This window comes from Astyanax mexicanus, chromosome 7 (assembly GCF_023375975.1).
Source record: "Astyanax mexicanus isolate ESR-SI-001 chromosome 7, AstMex3_surface, whole genome shotgun sequence".
Lineage (NCBI taxonomy): Eukaryota > Metazoa > Chordata > Actinopteri > Characiformes > Acestrorhamphidae > Astyanax > Astyanax mexicanus.
The window spans coordinates 28,108,929-28,127,072 of NC_064414.1; the positions used below are offsets into that span (position 1 = coordinate 28,108,929).

General features: G+C 40.6%; 1 protein-coding gene across 5 annotated transcripts in view; it reads left to right on the top strand.

Moving 5' to 3' along the window:
* lzts2a (leucine zipper, putative tumor suppressor 2a) overlaps window positions 1-18,144 on the top strand; it is a 118,484-nt gene that overhangs the window by 94,333 nt on the left and 6,007 nt on the right. For all 5 annotated transcript variants that reach the window (XM_007237744.4, XM_049481767.1, XM_049481766.1 and 2 more), the window contains 3 exons: window positions 14,572-15,096; window positions 15,686-16,258; window positions 17,461-17,730. In XM_007237744.4, the coding sequence (XP_007237806.3) occupies window positions 14,599-15,096; window positions 15,686-16,258; window positions 17,461-17,730 (1,341 nt within the window). In that variant the 5' untranslated portion in view covers window positions 14,572-14,598. The remainder of the gene's footprint in view (window positions 1-14,571; window positions 15,097-15,685; window positions 16,259-17,460; window positions 17,731-18,144) is intronic.

Here is an 18,144-nt window from a genome sequence, read left to right on the forward strand (position 1 = left end):
GTAAACCAACGTTTGATAGTGGGCTTACTTTAGCCTGTCTTTGGTCGTAAATGTTGACCTTACATTGACCTGACTTCGGGCATCAACCGATGTTTAAAGGTGGACTAACGCTGGCCTGACTTTGGGTGTCAAACCAGTTTAATGGCAGGCCTTTGGGCATAAATATATTTTTTTAAATTGGGCTTAAGTTGGCCTGACTTTTGTCTTTAACTTAAGTTTGGCATATATTGGCCTGACTGTGGGATTACTTTGGTCTGACCTCGGGCGTCAAATAATGATTGGTGGTGGGCTTACGGTGGCCTGATTTGGGCATCAACCATTGTTTGGTCCTGGGCTTAAGCTGGCCTGACTTTAGGCGTGAATCAGTGTTTGATGGCATGCTTGTATTGGCATAAATTTGGACGTAAATAATTATTTGACAATGGACTTACTTTGGCCTGACTTTAGCACTCAACTTAAGTTTGGCTTATATTGGCCTGACTTTGGGTGTAAACCAACGTTTGATAGCGGGCTTACTGAGCCTAACTTTGGGGATAAATTAATGTTTGACAGTGGGCTTACTTTGGCCTGACTTTGGATGTCAGCCAATGTTTGACGGTTGCTTCCGCTGGCCTGACTTTAGGTGTGAATCAGTGTTTGATGGCGGCCTTCGTTGGCCTAACTTTGGGCGTAAATAAATGATTGACAGTGGACTTACTTTGGCCTAATTTTGGATGTAAACCTTGGGCTTACATTGACCTGACTTTGGGTGTCAGCCAATGTTTGACATTTGGCTTATGTTGGCATGTCTATGGGTGCCAATTAATGTTTAATGTGGGGCTTATATTGGCTACATTTTAATTTCTGACCATTTAACTGGCAAAACTGGTTAAAAGTATGACGTATAATAAGTATTAAGGCATATTGAATAAATCTGTAACTTTACAGAACTTTCCAATATATTTTTGTGAATAAATATGTCTTTTCAAAAAATGTTTAAGTTTGGAAAATAATGTATTGATGACAGATTCCCATTGATAACTGCTTAGCATATATCTAAATGTCCTTCATTTGTAATATCTAGCAGTATAAATGAAATATTAATATTAATACTCCATATCCCGCAGCCCTGCTTATAATCTGCAGAGCTCTGCTGGGAGTGAGCAGGACTCATTTCACTTCATTTTAACTTCAACAGCTTTATGAACTCTAGCCAAAACTTTATTAAACACTTCAACAACTCCCAAATATGTAATGTCAGTATGAGGACAACCATCTTAGTTCTGTATCTTATTCCACACACTTGTGTGTGTGTGTGTTTCATGGTTCCAGCAGTGTTCAGAGTGTGAGAGCTGAGAGCAGTGTGGCCCCCTGCTGACCTCGCTCTCACATCAGGACACACTGTCCTATCTTAATGGATTCATTGGCCCACTGTGCAGAACAGGTGGCATCTTAATGCAGTCAGAAGCACAAAGTCGATCAAGCCTCTCAAAGTTATTGTTCTGCAGTATAAACCCACTCCAGGAGAAGAACCACAACACTGCACTGAGCTGCGCTTTACTGTACAGTCACGTACACAGAGGACACGCAGGTGTGCAGCTCTGATTCTGAGGTACTGTAACTTACTTCTGGACCAATCTGAATTATTAGCAGAGACACTGAGTGGTGGCTTACGAAAACCACTTACGATTCTTAAGCTATTTCTACTATTTTATCTTGTTAATTTTCTGATCTATTTATGCTGTTGATTATTTTAATATGTAATTGGCATGATCTGACAAAGTGGAAAGTTCAGTGATTTGTATTGTGTCTGTGTCTTTAACTGCTGGTATATAAAATGTAGCCCATTAACAACAGTTTGCTTCGAACATCATTTGAAATGTATCATTACTATGATTTCAGATCCAAACAGCATTCTGAAGCATATATGCTATCTAGCTAAGTGTGTTGTGTAGTGATAAAAGATATAGAACAATAAAGATTTACAGATTTAACATGTTGGTGAATACAGTATGAGGATGTGACAAAGATGAGTGCCAGATTGCAGTGTGAATATGAAGTGTCTGGTATTTTGTTTTTTAGAGCTGGTGATTCATCACCTGGTTGCAAGTTTAAGGCCCATGTCTGCTGAACTGCCATTTTTGGGCCCATAAATGTTAATTAACGTATTTTTCAGACTATAAGGTGCACTTAAATTCTTTAATTTACCCAAACATTGATAGTGTGGCTTGTGTATGGATTCTACCAGTCTATATTAAGGAGAAGTAAAGCCACTCTGCTGAAGAACAGCATTTTTTTTAGTTTCTCCAACAATGAAGCTGAGTGCAGCAGCATTAGCATTAGCCGCTAACCGCAGCGCTAGCTCTTTCACATTCAGAAGTGAGTATATTGGACTGTAGTCTGCGTATTTACTGTGTTAAAACAAGCTATATGGGATAAACCGCTTGCTGATAGCACCCTGGGTTACCAGAACACTCAGGGTTCCTCAGTCTACCTCTATCGGGTGACATTTACTAGCACTAACCACTGCTGGCTAGCGCTGCTAACCGGGCCTGGCTAGTGCTGCTAACTGCGGCTAATTAGCGCTGCTAACCGGAGCTGGCTAGCGATGCTAACTGCGGCTGACTAGCCCCGCTAACTGGAGCTGGCTAAGCACTTGCTAACCACAGCTCTGCTCCCTCTTCTGTCAAGACAGCATTTCTGGACAACATGAAAGATCAAGAACCATCACTAAAAGTAAATGAAGTATCTGGATAAAGTATTTTTACCTACTCACCAATTGCACATTCAGGCTAAAAAGCAATATCAATATTTCCAACTCTTTTCCAACTGTTAGTTAAAAAGGATCCTTAAGAGGATTCTCATGTTAATGTTTTGCTGCTTATAGCTGCTTTAATCTGCTTTATGTTTGTCTGCCGGTTTTAGTATAGATTTGTTAAACAATTAGACTGGAATCATTAGCATGTTTTATGCCCTCAGTTCTCGCAGTTAGAGTAATGGAGAAGCTAATAATTAAGCCTAATTTCTGAAACAGATCTGCTCACCTTGCATCAATTATACATGGCGAAACATGTTAACTCACTGTTCACACACTTCCTTTATGCCCCAAAACTGTACAAACCTGTCACTGGGGTGGTATGCCTTTTGTTACTGAGATGGTATCATCAAGGGCATGTGTTTAGTACCTTTACTAAAGGGACGTATTTGTGCTATATATTTCTTTGTAGTTGTTTTTCCCTACTTTTAAGGGACAAATTTGGACCTGAAGGAACATGTTGTACTACGGACGGCACATGTGCTCTGTTTGTACAGTACCATTATATGGTTACATTTATTAGTATTAATGTCAAGTCAAGTCAAGTAGTTTTATTGTGAATACTGCTGCATATGTACAGGACATACAGAGAATTGAAAGAGGGTCAGGATGTAGAGTGAGGGCGTGCTGGGGGCAGGATTGGGATGGGGGTAGAGCAGGAAGATGCAGAAGATGATCAAATAAACTATGAAGTGAACTTTTCAAACTATGAAGAAAAAAAACATGGAATTATTTGGTAAACAAAAACGAATGATCAGCTTTCAGTTAACAGCTGTGCTGAACTTAACTGAAGTTGTGGAGAGGTAGAGTTGGTATACAGTGAATAGCTCTATTTGAGTATATCTATGTTCTAATCCATATTATGGCAAGAACTACTCAAGTAAGTAGTGAGAAATCTTTTTTAAGAAATTTAATTCAGTTTAATTTATCTAAAATATATCAAGAACTTATCCTCACGGGCAGTTGCAAAGACCTTTAAAAACATTATGATGAAAATGGCTCTCATCAGGAACACCCCAGGTAAGGAAGATCAATAATTATAGTTGTTGCACAGGATAGAGTTACGAGCCTCTGAAACTGTTAAGTTAACAGCACCCCAGAGCCTGTACTAGGGCTGCAACAATTAGTCGACACAAATGACAATGCTAATTCTAACAAATTTTCGACTCAAAATTTCAGTATCAACTAATCGTTAATTTGTACTTGCACTGTAATTACAATTTGTACTGCACACTCTTTCAGTTTAAATAACAGCTTACATTTTTAGGGGTGTTTGTCTCATACAAAATCTATACATTTCACATTTAAATATATTCTTAATACTAAAAAAATATTCAATATTCAAAAATATTTTTTGACTAATTGGAAAAATAATAACCATATTAGACTATAAGGATTACCATAGTAATCCTTAGTTGCAGCCATAATCGGTACAGTGTCGACATTGCTGGTTTGTTTTGTTCTAAAGGCTCCTAACAACTTGTTTTAGCACGCTTAGAGTCAAGACAGCGGAACTGTGTGTATGCGAGTGTGTGCTTGTGTTTGTGTGTATGAACCAAAGTAGGAATGTTTGTGTACCATTCCAAGACTGTCCCTAGATATTGCCTGCTATCTGATGGAGAGACAATAGGGGTGCAGCTGGCAGGAAGTGTCCCTGTGGAGCGCTGCAGTGCTGGACCTTCAGTAACTGCTCTCTGGGGGGGGGGTTAGTGTAGTGTGACCGAGCAGGACACAGATTCCTATCTCCCCCTCATGTTACTGATTTACACCATACACCTGCTCTCTCCAACCATGAGGAGAATGTGAAACATTAGCTCACAGGTCAATATCAATAGAACATGTCTTTCTGTCCACAGCATATTTATTTCAAATTCATACAAACACTGGGTAACAATACAGTTGACCCTAACATAAAAGTACTTTGTGTTCAGTTTGTACAGTTTTCCTTGATGTGGGGGGGGGTATTTTTTTGTCCACAGTGCTGCCTGGTTAATCATAAGCTGAATGATTCATTTACTGTGAATGCTTAGAAAACACAATTTAAAAAATAAATTAGATTTAAATTATGCATTTTATTTATTCATTGAACTGTTCTCATAAAAAATATCAAGCTAAATATTAAGCTATCCTCTCTGTCATATTGGGATAACCACCCATTTATAAAATCAATACTGTTTTATTTTCTAGGGACTTAAAACACATATTGCATGTTCTGCAATAAATAATATTAATTTTACTTATTATATTTCACATTCTTAATACTTGCTCCGTACTTGCTGAGGTAAAGCTTAAGCTGTCCACCCTGTTGTGCAAAAATATTACAGTACTGTATTTTTCAGACTATATTTCACACTTAAGATTCTTTCATTTTCTCAAAAATCGCCAGTGCCTCTTATAATCCAGTGCACCTTATGTATGAATTCTGGTTGTGTGGTACACGCCACAGCCTTATTGTCTACGGGATCCAGCGGCTCCCTGTGGTGTAAAATGACCTTATATTTGTCCTTTGTGGGCATCTGTACCTTGATTACGTCAGGTAATCATGGCGACACTCTCGTTCACTTCGATGTAGGCATCCTTATTAATGTACAACATTTAAATGAGAATTTTTTTTTTTTTTTGAGAATAAAGTTTAAATGTTCATCTAAGCGTGCATGTTTTGGAGGAGGGAGTTACGCCACTATCTGGGCTGTGGCAATGCGCTCAACTGTTAAACTAAGACACTAAAGAGGAGGAAATTTGATTGGTTTGTGGAAAGGAATGAACTGAAAAATTGAGATTTGTTTTGTATTTTTGTATTTTATATATCTTTATATATCCTGAACAATGTTAACAAGTTATTGTTATGAGTTGAATAAAGTTTGACTTTTCTGACTGTTTTGTTTTGCTTTATACGCCTATAATCCGGTGCGTCTTAAAGTCTGTAAAACACAGTAATTAAAATAACAGAAAATCTAAATGTATCTTTAAAACAAAATTAAACATTCTGCCACGTTTTCATTAATTGCCATTTCAAAAAATTGCAGTTTTCAATAAAGTTGTCCGCCATAATTTTTGCCATGCTATGACAGGGTGGACACAAGCATGACAGGAAACTGTGATAAGTGAAAAAGTAAAAGTGGTTAAGCTGGAAAATTTTGATTTCTGTTTTAAAAGTTTTATCCATATGATTGTCATTTTTGTTTTGTAAGTTATGAGATGCCAAAACACGCATTATTTTGACAATTTTGACCCACACAGAATGAACCATGGGCCATTTTCACACCTGAAAGTCCGGACAGGAGTCTGCACAGAGTTTTATCTGTTTGTTACATTTTGTACATTTGGTCTGGTTAGTTTTGGTTTCACACTGCAGTTTAGCGAGCAGATTAACTACATCCTGTTATCCTCAGCTACAAGGGCTACATCTCTCTAAACTTTTATATTAATTGGTTTGTAAAATGTTAGTAATGAGTTTGGCGAGTTGATTTGTTTTGCCAGTTGTTGTGCCGAATTCCAGCTCTCTGTCAGAATCTGACTCCCCTTTGCATATACATGCACTACACAGCAGAATTCCTTTTATTTCTGTTTATAAATAAGTGTTAATGTATTGTTTGTGTCAATACTAGTGCATGAAGCACCTGAGTGCACCATTTTTATCTCTTCTGGTTTGTTTAAAGACTGCGTCAACTTCTTGTAATGGTCCAAAAGCCTGAAACGTCTAGAAAAGTGCTTTTATAATGCAGATGAACCACCATGCAACAAGGAGAGAGAGAGAGAGAGAGAGAGAGAGAGAGAGAGAGATGTGTGTGGTCAGTAAAGCGGTCTAAAAACAGCACAATGCAGAAATAGGAAATGGTAAAGACAGTAGAAGGACATGGCCGGCAGGAAATGAGCAGCCAGGTGTGAAAGAAGATTTAGCAGGAAGGAAAAGGGCTTGAGGACTTTAGAAACAGTAGGAAAGAAAAGGGAATGATTACAGGAAGTGGTAGGAAGCGGAAAATGTCATAGATACAACAGCAGGCAGTGCGGAGGCGGACAGTGGAAGTTTGACTTTGAGTAACCGAGTATTTCATAGAAGAGCTGAGGGACTGGGAGGCTAGAAAGGAGATCAGAAGATCATGCTGGACTTGCAACGAACACAAACCCACAGTTGACATGTTCAGTTGAATGTAATTCAGAGAACACATTGACGTCTTTGCTCTAGTAAAAGGATGTAGGTTCCACTTAATATGATGTGTGTGTAATGACTGTGTAGTGACAAAGTAGCCATACAGATAATAACAGTGTAACTACTGGTGATATATTAAGGAGCACTATCAATAAATGTCTATTTCCTGCTCTAAGGCATAAAGCACACTGTATTATAAGGCACATTATGCGACACTATTAAGGAACATGTTTAGCATGTTTTCCTTTTAATTTAGCAGGTCTCGCCACTGGGTGTCAGTAAAGTAAGTAAAGTAAAGAAAACTGTAATAAAAAAAAAAAACATTTTCTTTTAAAGTCAAATGAGCGCTGGCTGTTAATGTTAAAAATGTTACACAAAATGAAAAATGATACACAGATTTCTCTCCTGAAAGGTGTTTATTTGGTTGAGTAAACAGCTTTTGTTTATTTACAGTAAGCTTAGATTTCCAGATTTCCACTAATGCTAGCTGAGGTTAGCCGCAGGCTACAGGCTGATAATACTTACCTCTGAACAGCAAAAGGGCTAGCGCTTTGTGCGGTTAGTGGCTAATGCTAATGTTGCTCCAGCAGTGGTAGCTGGGGTTAGCCAGCAGGCAACAGGCCGATAATACTCACCTCTGAACAGCAAAGGGTTTGGGCTTAGCGTGATTAGCGGCTAATGCTAATGCTGCTACAGCAGTGCTAGCCGGGGTTAGCAGCAGGCTACAGGGCGATAATATTTACCTCTCACCGGTGAAAGAGCTGGTGCTTAGCACGGTAAGCTTAGCGCAGATAATGGTAATACTTCTCCAGCCTCGGTGCTGGAGAAACTTCAATGAAACTCCTGTATAACGCTGCACTTCAGCAGAGTCTTACATTCCATAAGTGTGATTTATATAGCATGCACGAAAGACACAATAAATGACTATTTCCAGGATTTGATTGTATTAAATATATTGACACTGAAAATCCATCAGTTTGCATGAACTGAGCTGTAGTTTTATAACAATTTGTGCTTTCAGTTCATATTCATAAACTCTCTGCCCTACAGATGAGTACCTGAAAAAACATACAGCTTTGGATGAGTGAGGTTGTCTGAGTCCACTTTGCCCTGAGTCTTCTGTTTAGAGAGCAGATGCGGGCGTTTGTGGGACAGCGCACTGCCATGGCCGGCGTTTCCATGGGAAGAGGCTTTGATCAGGATCTGAATACACATCAAACATCCTGGCCCAGCAGAAGCGTCTGCACCCAAATGGGATTAGAGCTGTGGGGATTTCTGCGGCGTGATCTGCAGCTCCGCTGGGTTCCAGGCACAGCGCTGGCATTTCCCGCCCGTTCTCCCTCAGTTTCAACCGAGACACGCTGCTGTTCCTTGGAGATTCACGCCTCGCCGCTAATCCTTTCCGGCAGCACTGGAGCTATTAAGACTCATCATAACGAGATTTCAGTGGCCGGCCCCTAGCTCTCGCTGCGGATTTGATTAGAAACACCTGCAGCGGGCGGCCGCAGCCGTCGCAGGAGAAGAGATGAAAGAGCAGATTCAAAGTTGTGGAGTAATTGGCCTGTTTTGTTTGGCTAGTGATAGCCCACTGGGTGGAATTCTGCTGCAGTGAAGACTCATTTTTTCACTTGGGGGCGTGAAGTTCATGCAGCCGTGAAGCAGTGAGGTGTTCATGTTATTGGGACACCTAGTTTTGGACTAGTTTGGTAGTTTGGGGAATTCAGTGAAGATTTTTATTTTATCAGAGAGTCTGGTGGGTTTATTATTTAGCATAACTAAGAAACACTTAGCTTGATTAAAAAAAATAAACATTTGACTGACATTTGACAAGCCATTGTTTTGGTGTGAGTAGATCAGAAAGAGACCGATATATCCTATTTACTGATGCTATTTAAGTAACCAGACATAAATCTTTTGTACCAGTCAACCATAGCATTAACACTACTAGTCTTATATTGTGTAGGTTCCTGACATGCCACCAAATCAGTTCTACAGCTCTACAAGCAGCTCAAACAAGCTCACAATTAGTTTGAAGTCTGTTTTATGTAAAATTGAACATCACTATAATTGAGGTTATTCTGTTGCCATTAGCGGCTTCTTTTTCACATATTGGATGTCTCCCTCAGTTTCTGAGACCTAGTGTCAGTGTGTTGTCTGTTCAGGTTACCCTAATATCACCAAAGCAGCTCTGACCTGTGGAGAGCCAGCATTTCATTGTTTCACAGTTTGCGTTTATCACACTTCCAGGATTTCGTTGTCTCTGTCAATTCCCTTCACTACATGTCTTATTTTAATCCCTTGCAGTCTCACATCATGGTCACCAGTTTACAACCCACCAATCATAAACTGTTCTTCTACTCATCATCTCCGGAATATTGATCAGTATCTTCTGTTTCTCATTTGTGCTTGTGTATATAAACTCTCTGTCATCATCTCTCTGTATTTGCAAAGTATTGCCAGCAATTAGTTCGTCTGTAATCTGACCCGGTTTTGTCTCTCTATTTTTGCCTTTTTTTTTGCCTGAATTTTCCCTTTGTTTTGCTACCTGGTTGTTTTTGCTTCTGGTTTTGGAATGTGGCTTGCACTCCGATTTTACCTGATCATATTAAACTCATATTAAGCCTACATTTAAAAAATTGGGAAGAATTGAGGTAGGTGTGGGAAACAGACAGAAGTTCAGTAGTTTTTGGGGGCTGGGGGGTGTTGAGGAGTGGGGGTGAGGACTCTTTAATCTTATTATCCCAGGCTCGGAGATGTGTTTGGGTTGGGGGTTCAGGGTGCTCTGAGGCTGCGTGTGAGGTTGGGGTTGGGACAGCAAATCACACAGGGGGGTTATGGAGGGTCACGGATTGGGGGGTATTGAGCAGGTTCTCCATGGTTTCGAGTGGGTGGATCGGAGCTCTGAGGGTTGGATGTGTGGGCACACAAAGGTGAGGGGGAGGTGAGTAGAAGGAGAGTGAAATGATCCATGATGATGGAGGCCTGGGAAGTTGAGGCCTGGGTCAGTGGGTGATGGTCACAGTTTTATGTTAGGATTGTTGCTTTTTTTTTAGGATTGTGCAACAGCTTTCAGTGTTGCACAGAAAGCTGTGGAAGAATGGTATTTTTTTCTTATTGGTTGTTGTTGGGGTGTTTTGAGACTGGAGTGAGGTGAGCTGTGGCGCTTTATAGAGTACAGTTTTAGACTGCACTGTAAACCCAGAAGACTGCCTTGAAAAGTTCCTGTCAGTACAACACATTATTCATCTGTACTTCTCCCTTACTGTCGTTTTCCCCTATTATATATGTTTTGCTTTCTTTTCTTGTACAGTTGTTATATTACTGATTTACTGAAATTCATGGTATTAGTTTAAAGCACAACTTGAATTTCTTTAAATATATAGAGGTTGAATTTCTTTGTACGGGTTAACTGACAATATTTAACACCTTAACAGGTCTTGGCCTGTATATGGGCTACAAGTCTAGGTGATAAATTTGATTTTCAATGCAAATTTCTGAAAACTTTAAGGGGTTCTGAGACTCCTACAGGACACTTGGAGAAGCTATCTACTTCAGTTAATAATCTTAGATCAGTACCCCAAACTCTGCATGTTGGAATAGACATAAAATCTAGACAATGTTAACAAAACAAAAGGTTTGGAGGACCTAAAATGTTTGATATGTATTCAGGAAAATATATATTTTAAAATTAAGTTTAGAAAAGTGCCAATTTTAGGATTTTTATTCATTATATTTTGACAGTTGCAGATTTATGTACATTTTTTATGTAATGCTAAAATCTAAATCAAAATCCTAAATATATAGCCGTATAATATTAGGCAGAAAATGTACAAAAATGCCTGCATGTTAAGAGGTTAAGTTCCCTTGTACTGGTTTATTAATGCAGTGGGTGAATTCCTTTGTACTAGTTTAATGTTGAGTTTGATTTCTATTGTTCTGTTTAAAGAAAACATTTAAAAACATGACTATATGTTAGAGCTTAGATCCAGCCCAAAAAATCTGACCAACCCGGCCCGAGCCTGACCCGACCCACCTCTTAAACTCATTATGAGCCTGAGCCCAATTTAAACCCGACATTTTTTTAGGATTAGAGCATTAAAACTGAGCTTTTTAAAAACATTTTCAGACCGTTTGAATGAGCGCAATTAATTATGTTAATTAATATTGCAACACTGAAGCAACATAGACCTTTTATTTAAGAAAAATGTTTTTTTAAGAACAGCTACACACAGCGCTGCAATGTGGACAAGTGGAAAAGCTCACGTGTGCGCCCAGAGCTGTGTGAGAGCTCTGTTCTGATTCTGCTTGATCTCTCTGCTGCTTTCGACACGGTCAACCACAGCATTCTCCTTTCCATCCTCACCAGCCTTGGAATCACTGGCTCTGCATGGCAGTGGTTTGCATTGTACCTGGAGGACCGTTCCTACCAGGTAACTTGGCAAGGGGCAACATCTGCTCCATGCAGACTCTCCACTGGGGTTCCACAAGGCTCGGTGCTTGGTCCTCTTCTTTTCTCACTCTATACTCGCTCTCTGGGTGAAATAATATCTTCTCATGGATTCTCATACCACTGCTATGCTGATGACACCCAACTAATCCTTTCATTTCCTCCTTCCGACACTCAGGTTTCATCCCGCATCTCAGCATGTCTCAATGATGTCTCGATGTGGATGAGTTCTCATCACCTAAAACTCAACCCCAGCAAGACTGACCTTCTGTTCATCCCAGGAACTACAAGCCCTCACAACAATCTCTCCATCTCTTTCGAGAACTCACTGGTCACTCCATCGGCAGAAGCAAGAAGCCTCGGTGTAGTAATGGATGACCAGTTATCGTTCTCGAGCCATATTGCAAATCTGACTCGTTCATGCAGATTTCTCCTGTACAACATCCGAAGAATTCGACCGTTTCTGTCTCAGGATGCCACTCAGGTGCTTGTGCAGTCTCTTGTCATCTCAAGACTTGACTACTGCAACTCTCTACTGGCTGGTCTTCCACTGCGAGCGACCAAACCACTACAGTTAATTCAGAACGCGGCAGCACGACTCGTCTTCAATCTTCCGAAGTTCAGTCATGTGACTCCTTTGCTGCGTTCCCTCCACTGGCTTCCTGTTGCCGCCCGCATCCGATTCAAAACCCTGACGCTGGCCTACAAGGCAAAAAACGGACCAGCACCTTCATACCTGATGACGATGGTCAAAGCCAGATCTGCACCAAGAGCTCTTAGAGCTTCCAGTACGGCTCGGCTCGAACCTCCATCACTCAAAACACACAGAAAACAGACATCCAGACTCTTCTCTGTGCTGGCACCAAGGTGGTGGAATGAACTTCCACTGGATGTCAGAACAGCAGAGTCACTCGCGGTCTTCAAACGTCGACTGAAGACACATCTTTTCAAAGAGTTCCTAAACTAATAATAAAAAATAAATAAATAAAATAAAATAAAAAGGTTCCTAGGGTTCTTAACATGATTAAGCTCTATGTATCTCTTGATCTTAGTCTACAAACTATCTTTGGATATCTTAAGTAACTTTGAAGCACTGTTGTAAGTCGCTCTGGATAAGGGCGTCTGCTAAATACCAAAAATGTAAATGTAAATAATAACATTCTAACTTGTGCAACTTTTAATTTAAAAATTGACTTGTATAAATTAAATATAGCATTAAAAAACAGATTCTATGTCATTTTCTTAAGCCAGACCCATGCCAAGGAAAGGTGTGTAAAATGTTGGTTCAGGTCGGATTCGGGCAGACAATCTAAACTGTACTATATGTCATGAAGTAAATGAGAAAATTAAAGAGTGAATGCTGCTTTCAAAGTATGTTTCCCGAATATGACACTACAAACAAGATTCATATCTCCTCTCTTCCTCCAACTGTCTTTCTGGAAGTTCCAGATTGATCTCTTATGGTGGGATGTGGTGCAGAGTGTTCTTCCTCTACGTCACAGTGAGGAATGCTCTTTGAAGTGCAGAGGGAGTGTGTTTAGAAGTGCACTGGGGGTGTGTGTAATTAATCGAAGTGGCGGGATCTGTGCAGGCCTCTCTGGCTGTATTATTCCACATGGTGAGATGGCTGGGAGCGTAGAGCAGCAGATTAAATAAGAGCTGCCTGCTGTCCCCGCCGCTACCTCTACCCTCGCACACTGTGCAGTGGTCCTTTATCTGACACTGTGTCTGGCTGTGGAGTTGCCAGCTGATTGCTGAAAATTTCATATGGATTTTCTGTTGTTTTGATTCGTCCAAACAAGTCCTGTTTTAGAATGAGGGCACTGAGGTCACTGTGGAAAATTCTGGGCTGATAACGGGAATCAATTTTGATATCCTCGGTTGAAAGCTGAAAAAGTTGCTGCTAATATTTTCAACAGAGCATGAATATGTTCGTGTCAAAGGTATTGACTTTAATTACTGGACGATATTCCAGTATTCCAACAAAAATCATAATTAAACTTTTGTGTGTGTTTGCAGAAATTGTGTCTGTTGCCATTACACTGTGCAGAAATAAAAAATTTATGATAATATTATTATTAATCCAAAGTCAGCTGACCTAGCATGAGCCACCTAACAATGTTTTTATCAAAGCAACTTTTTGTATTAGGAAAGCTTTAAAGAACACTGCCAAAATACCATTCAGCCTAATGAAAATAATAGCAGTAATACAGTAGAAAACACTAGCATTGTAAGTCTGTTGGAAGCATTGGCTAAAATTGCTTTTTTTTAATGCTACTTGACAACAATTTATACTCATTATTATGTTTTTTTTTTTTCCATTTTACACCAGATTTTTCCTTTAACTCAGGGTGAGCGATATGACAAGTATGATAATATAATACTTAAGATCTTAAGAAACATGACAATAGAAACAATAGCTGTTTCGTCCTAGCAAGTTTGCCCCCAAGAGGTTACAATTTAGTGCAGATGCATCTGTAACTCAATTAATAATGAAAAGGATGCACTTTCCCCTTTTTTATATTGATGGGTGGCAACCATTCGAATGTTAACACTCTAAATGGTTACTGCAGCAACATCTGATGCAGAAAAGGCTCTGATTGGCTGCTAACTAACTCTTCTCATAGCTCTTTACTAAGCCACGCCTCCTCACACTTGTTACAACTGTTAGAACCTGCTGTTATTGATGATCTCTGTTTGGTCGAATGACATTTTCATAATACACAGTATGTATAAGTTCTATTAAAATGTAGTATCAATATTTTCTGAGTATTCAGAATTTGCTGCATTACATCCAAGTTTTGAAACAGTGGCTCAGTGTTTTGCACACATATTGTGCATCAAGATTAAAAAATGATCAAAATAACAGGACACAAAATTGTCATGTTGCTCACATTTAGATACAGCAGTATATAGTCTAGCTCAGGGGAAGTCTAGATTGAAAACTGAAACTCATTTGAATTAATTTTAGTCAAAAATCCAAACATTAAAATTTGATTGTTTGATTGAATTGTTAATAGAATTGTTTCAAGTTTTTTCTTTGCCTATAAAAACACATTTATAGGCAGTGCTTATTTATATGGGTCTATTGAACCAATGTGACTTACAGCAGCTTTAAACTGTGTTTTTTGTTATTGTTTTTTACACTGCTCATAACTCTCTTCTTGTTTTCCTCTGCAGAGTGTGTGTGTTGGGCGCACGGTCGCCATGGCTCTGGTTCAGGCCCTGTCTGTGCCCACTGATCACCCCAAGTCCAGCGCCGATATCCAGCAGTGCCGTTCTGTATCGCCTCCCGAGGCTACCGGGGGCACCATGGGCTCCGTCAGCAGCCTGATCTCAGGACGCACCTACCAGGAGCGCCACTGCCGCGCCGCCAGCGACTTCAGCGCTAAGTGCCGCAGGTCCACGCCCGCCACCAGCTGCTTCCGGCAGCAAGATGGAACCCTTCGCAGCGCCAGCTCTCAGGAGCAGCTTCTCACCAACCAGCCTACCCTGACCTCCAACAGGTCATCCACCATCATCGCCGCTGGCAACGGCAACTATGGATACGTGGGCGACGAGCTGGTCGGTGACTGGAACGACAACCATGTGACTGCATGCAGCCCATGCAGTGACACGGAGGAACCACGGGACAACCGCACCATGAACGGCAATATCGGGGGTCCTCCCCCAAAACTCATCCCCGTCTCTGGAAGACTGGAGAAAGTGAGTTAACGTGACAAACTTTGCTACTAGTGTAGAAATCTGATTGTGCAGTTACTTTTATTGTATGTTATGATAAACACATTATAAAAAATTATATTTTAACTGAGACTAAATCTGAAGTAAAATATTATAGCAGCATGTTAATTGTTAATTAATAAGTTATACCTTGGGGGACATATTTGGAACAGCCATAAAAAAATATGAGGTATAAATTGTGAGGTGTTATCTTGTGAGTGAGACTCAACACTGGCCAACATGCTCATTGCAAGGCTATGTCAAATAACCTAATAAATGTCTTTGAGTGAGGTCTGACAGTAGGTAGACATTTATTGTAGGCATTAACGCCCACAGTGGACAGTGCACATCCTGTAGGTCATTCTAGCATTCTTTTCTTGCCTGGCATGTGGCAAAAATCATGGGACACGATACTAGTCCCTTTTCATATGACATTTGGAGTGTCATTATATTTTCAGGCTATTACTCACAGTAATATCTGTAAAAATATTATTCACTAAATTGTGTTCAGCCATTATGAATATTTTTTGTAAAATATGCTCATACTGACCTGATTGATTTGTTTTGATCACAGAACATGGAGAAAGTTGTCATTAGGCCCACTGCCTTCAAGCCTGTAGTGCCCAAAAACCGCAATTCTGTGCAGTACCTCTCCCCACGGCCAGGGGGCAGTCTGTCTGAGAGTCAGGGCAGCCTCAACCTTTTACTACCTGGAGGTGGAGCAGGTCTGGTATGTGCCGAGAAACGCAACTCGTACAGCGGCGGCCGCAACGCTCGCAGCAGCCAGTCTTGCACCATGTCGGACTCGGGTCGGAACTCTCTCTCCAGTCTGCCCACCTACAGCAGCGCAGGATACAGCCTGGGCACCAGCGACAGCACATCTGGACACCCAGAGCCCACACGAACCAATGGCGGCCACGGCCACTCCAACTCAGACAGCGGCCGCTCCTCCTCCAGCAAGAGCACCGGCTCCCTGAGTGGGCGGGGTCAGCCACTGTCTGACAGTGGGTCATGTGGGAGATCACCTGCCCCACCAGAGGGGTATGAGAGTGTGATCCGAGACCTGGAAGAGAAGCTGAGAGAGAGAGACCTGGAACTGCAGCAGCTGCGAGATAATCTGGACGAGAATGAGGCGGCAATATGCCAGGTGAGCATGTGCAGTCAAATCAGGCAGTCTGAGAGGAAATCAATACAAATTGTGGTTGCACTTGGTCATATTTGGTCATAATGGTAAATGAGCTACACATACAGAGGTACGCTATGTAATGTATGTGGAATGCATAAGGAATGCAACATGCCACATATTTCAGCATGTTGTAGAGCAAGTTGTAGAGGTTCCTAATGGTGTCCAGCGATAATCCATCCAATTCAGATTGAACATTCACACTGTTCCTGCAGGTTTCGCAGTATTAATGTAGTGTTAACAGCCCATCCAATATCATCCCTTACATTTTCACATTAGGATAGGTCTGATGATGCAGTTTGCCATGGCATAGTATCTGTGTCTTTAAGACAAGCTCTAGAGATAGCAGCAGTATGGGGATGAGCATTGTCCTGTTGGAATAGCGAACAAGAGTGTGCAATCAGAAAAGGGAAGGTTGCACTCCACACCTTCTAAAAAGTGTGACACATCACAACAAACCATTATTCTTGGTGCAGACCATAGTGCCTCCATTCACAGATGTATCGATTGTTTCCAGTAAGACAAATACAGTACTCGTCACTAAAGATGACCTGCTGTTTATGACAGTCTGGCGTTACTACCCGCCAAGTTTCTTTCCAGTTTATTAATTCCTTCTAGGTATGGCTGCAACTAATGATTATTTTGGTAATCAACTAATCTGGCCATTATTTTTCTGATTAGTCAACAATTAATTCATCATGCCGTCCAACTCTGCTTGCTGTGGTTATGGCTCCTGTTTCTAGCTTTCTCTATCGCTTTAAAAAGATAGAAACAGCTGAATATGGGATTTTAATAACCTGCAAATGTCCAAAATATTGCCCTTGGAAAATGTGTGGAAAGTGCTGATGTTTAGTGAGGAAATATGTAAACTGTTGTGTTTGGGCATGTGTAGAGACGTAGGCCGAACTGAGTGTAAATTATGTGAGTGCCCTTATTACTTTGTATAGTGCTACAAATTAACAATTGGTCAACAATTAACATTTGGAGTCAACAAATATTTATAATTGACATTGTTGCAGCCCTACGTCTAGGTGCAACAATTGAAAATAATTGCTAACAACTCTTATTAATCAGTTAGATTTTTTATTTGCAATTACAGGAAATTACTCTGGCCTTACTCTAACTACTGTGTGTGTGTGTGTGTGTGTGTGTGTGTGTGTGTGTAGGTATATGAGGAGAAGCAGAAGCGCTGTGAGCAGGAGCTGGAGGAGCTGAGGCAGACTTGTGCCGCTAAGATGAAACAGGCCCAGCAGAAAGCACAGCGGGCACAGCAGGTGCTGCAGCTACAAGTCTTCCAGTTACAGCAGGAGAAAAAGAAGCTGCAGGAGGACTTCTCTCAGCTTCTGCAGGAACGTGAGACACTGGAGAAGAGGTGTGCTTCCATTGAGAGGGAACAGACACAGCTGGGTCCACGACTGGAGGAGACCAAGTGGGAGGTGAGGCCAGACTGAAACCACTCAACAGCATTAGTGAACTAGTGTTGAGAAAAAGAAAGCTAGCTTTTTTTTTTGGGTGAATATTTTGGTGCTAAATATAATCACCACTTACCTTCAGTATTACTGGAACATCTAGATACACACAGTGCCACTGACACGAAACACCACTTTTAGCTAACACCTTACAGAGAACCTTTATCTGTGAGAAATATTGCTGGTTTTTAATATCTTTGGTTGAAACAGGTGAAGATTTTTGATGCATATATTTGTTACTCCACTGAATGAACTCTGCTCACATATACCTTGTGTAGGGCATGTTTCATATAGTTTCAGGACTTCTGCACAATTTGTGACTGCAAAAAAAGAAAATATATATATATATATATATATATTGAAATAAATCTGGTTACTTTA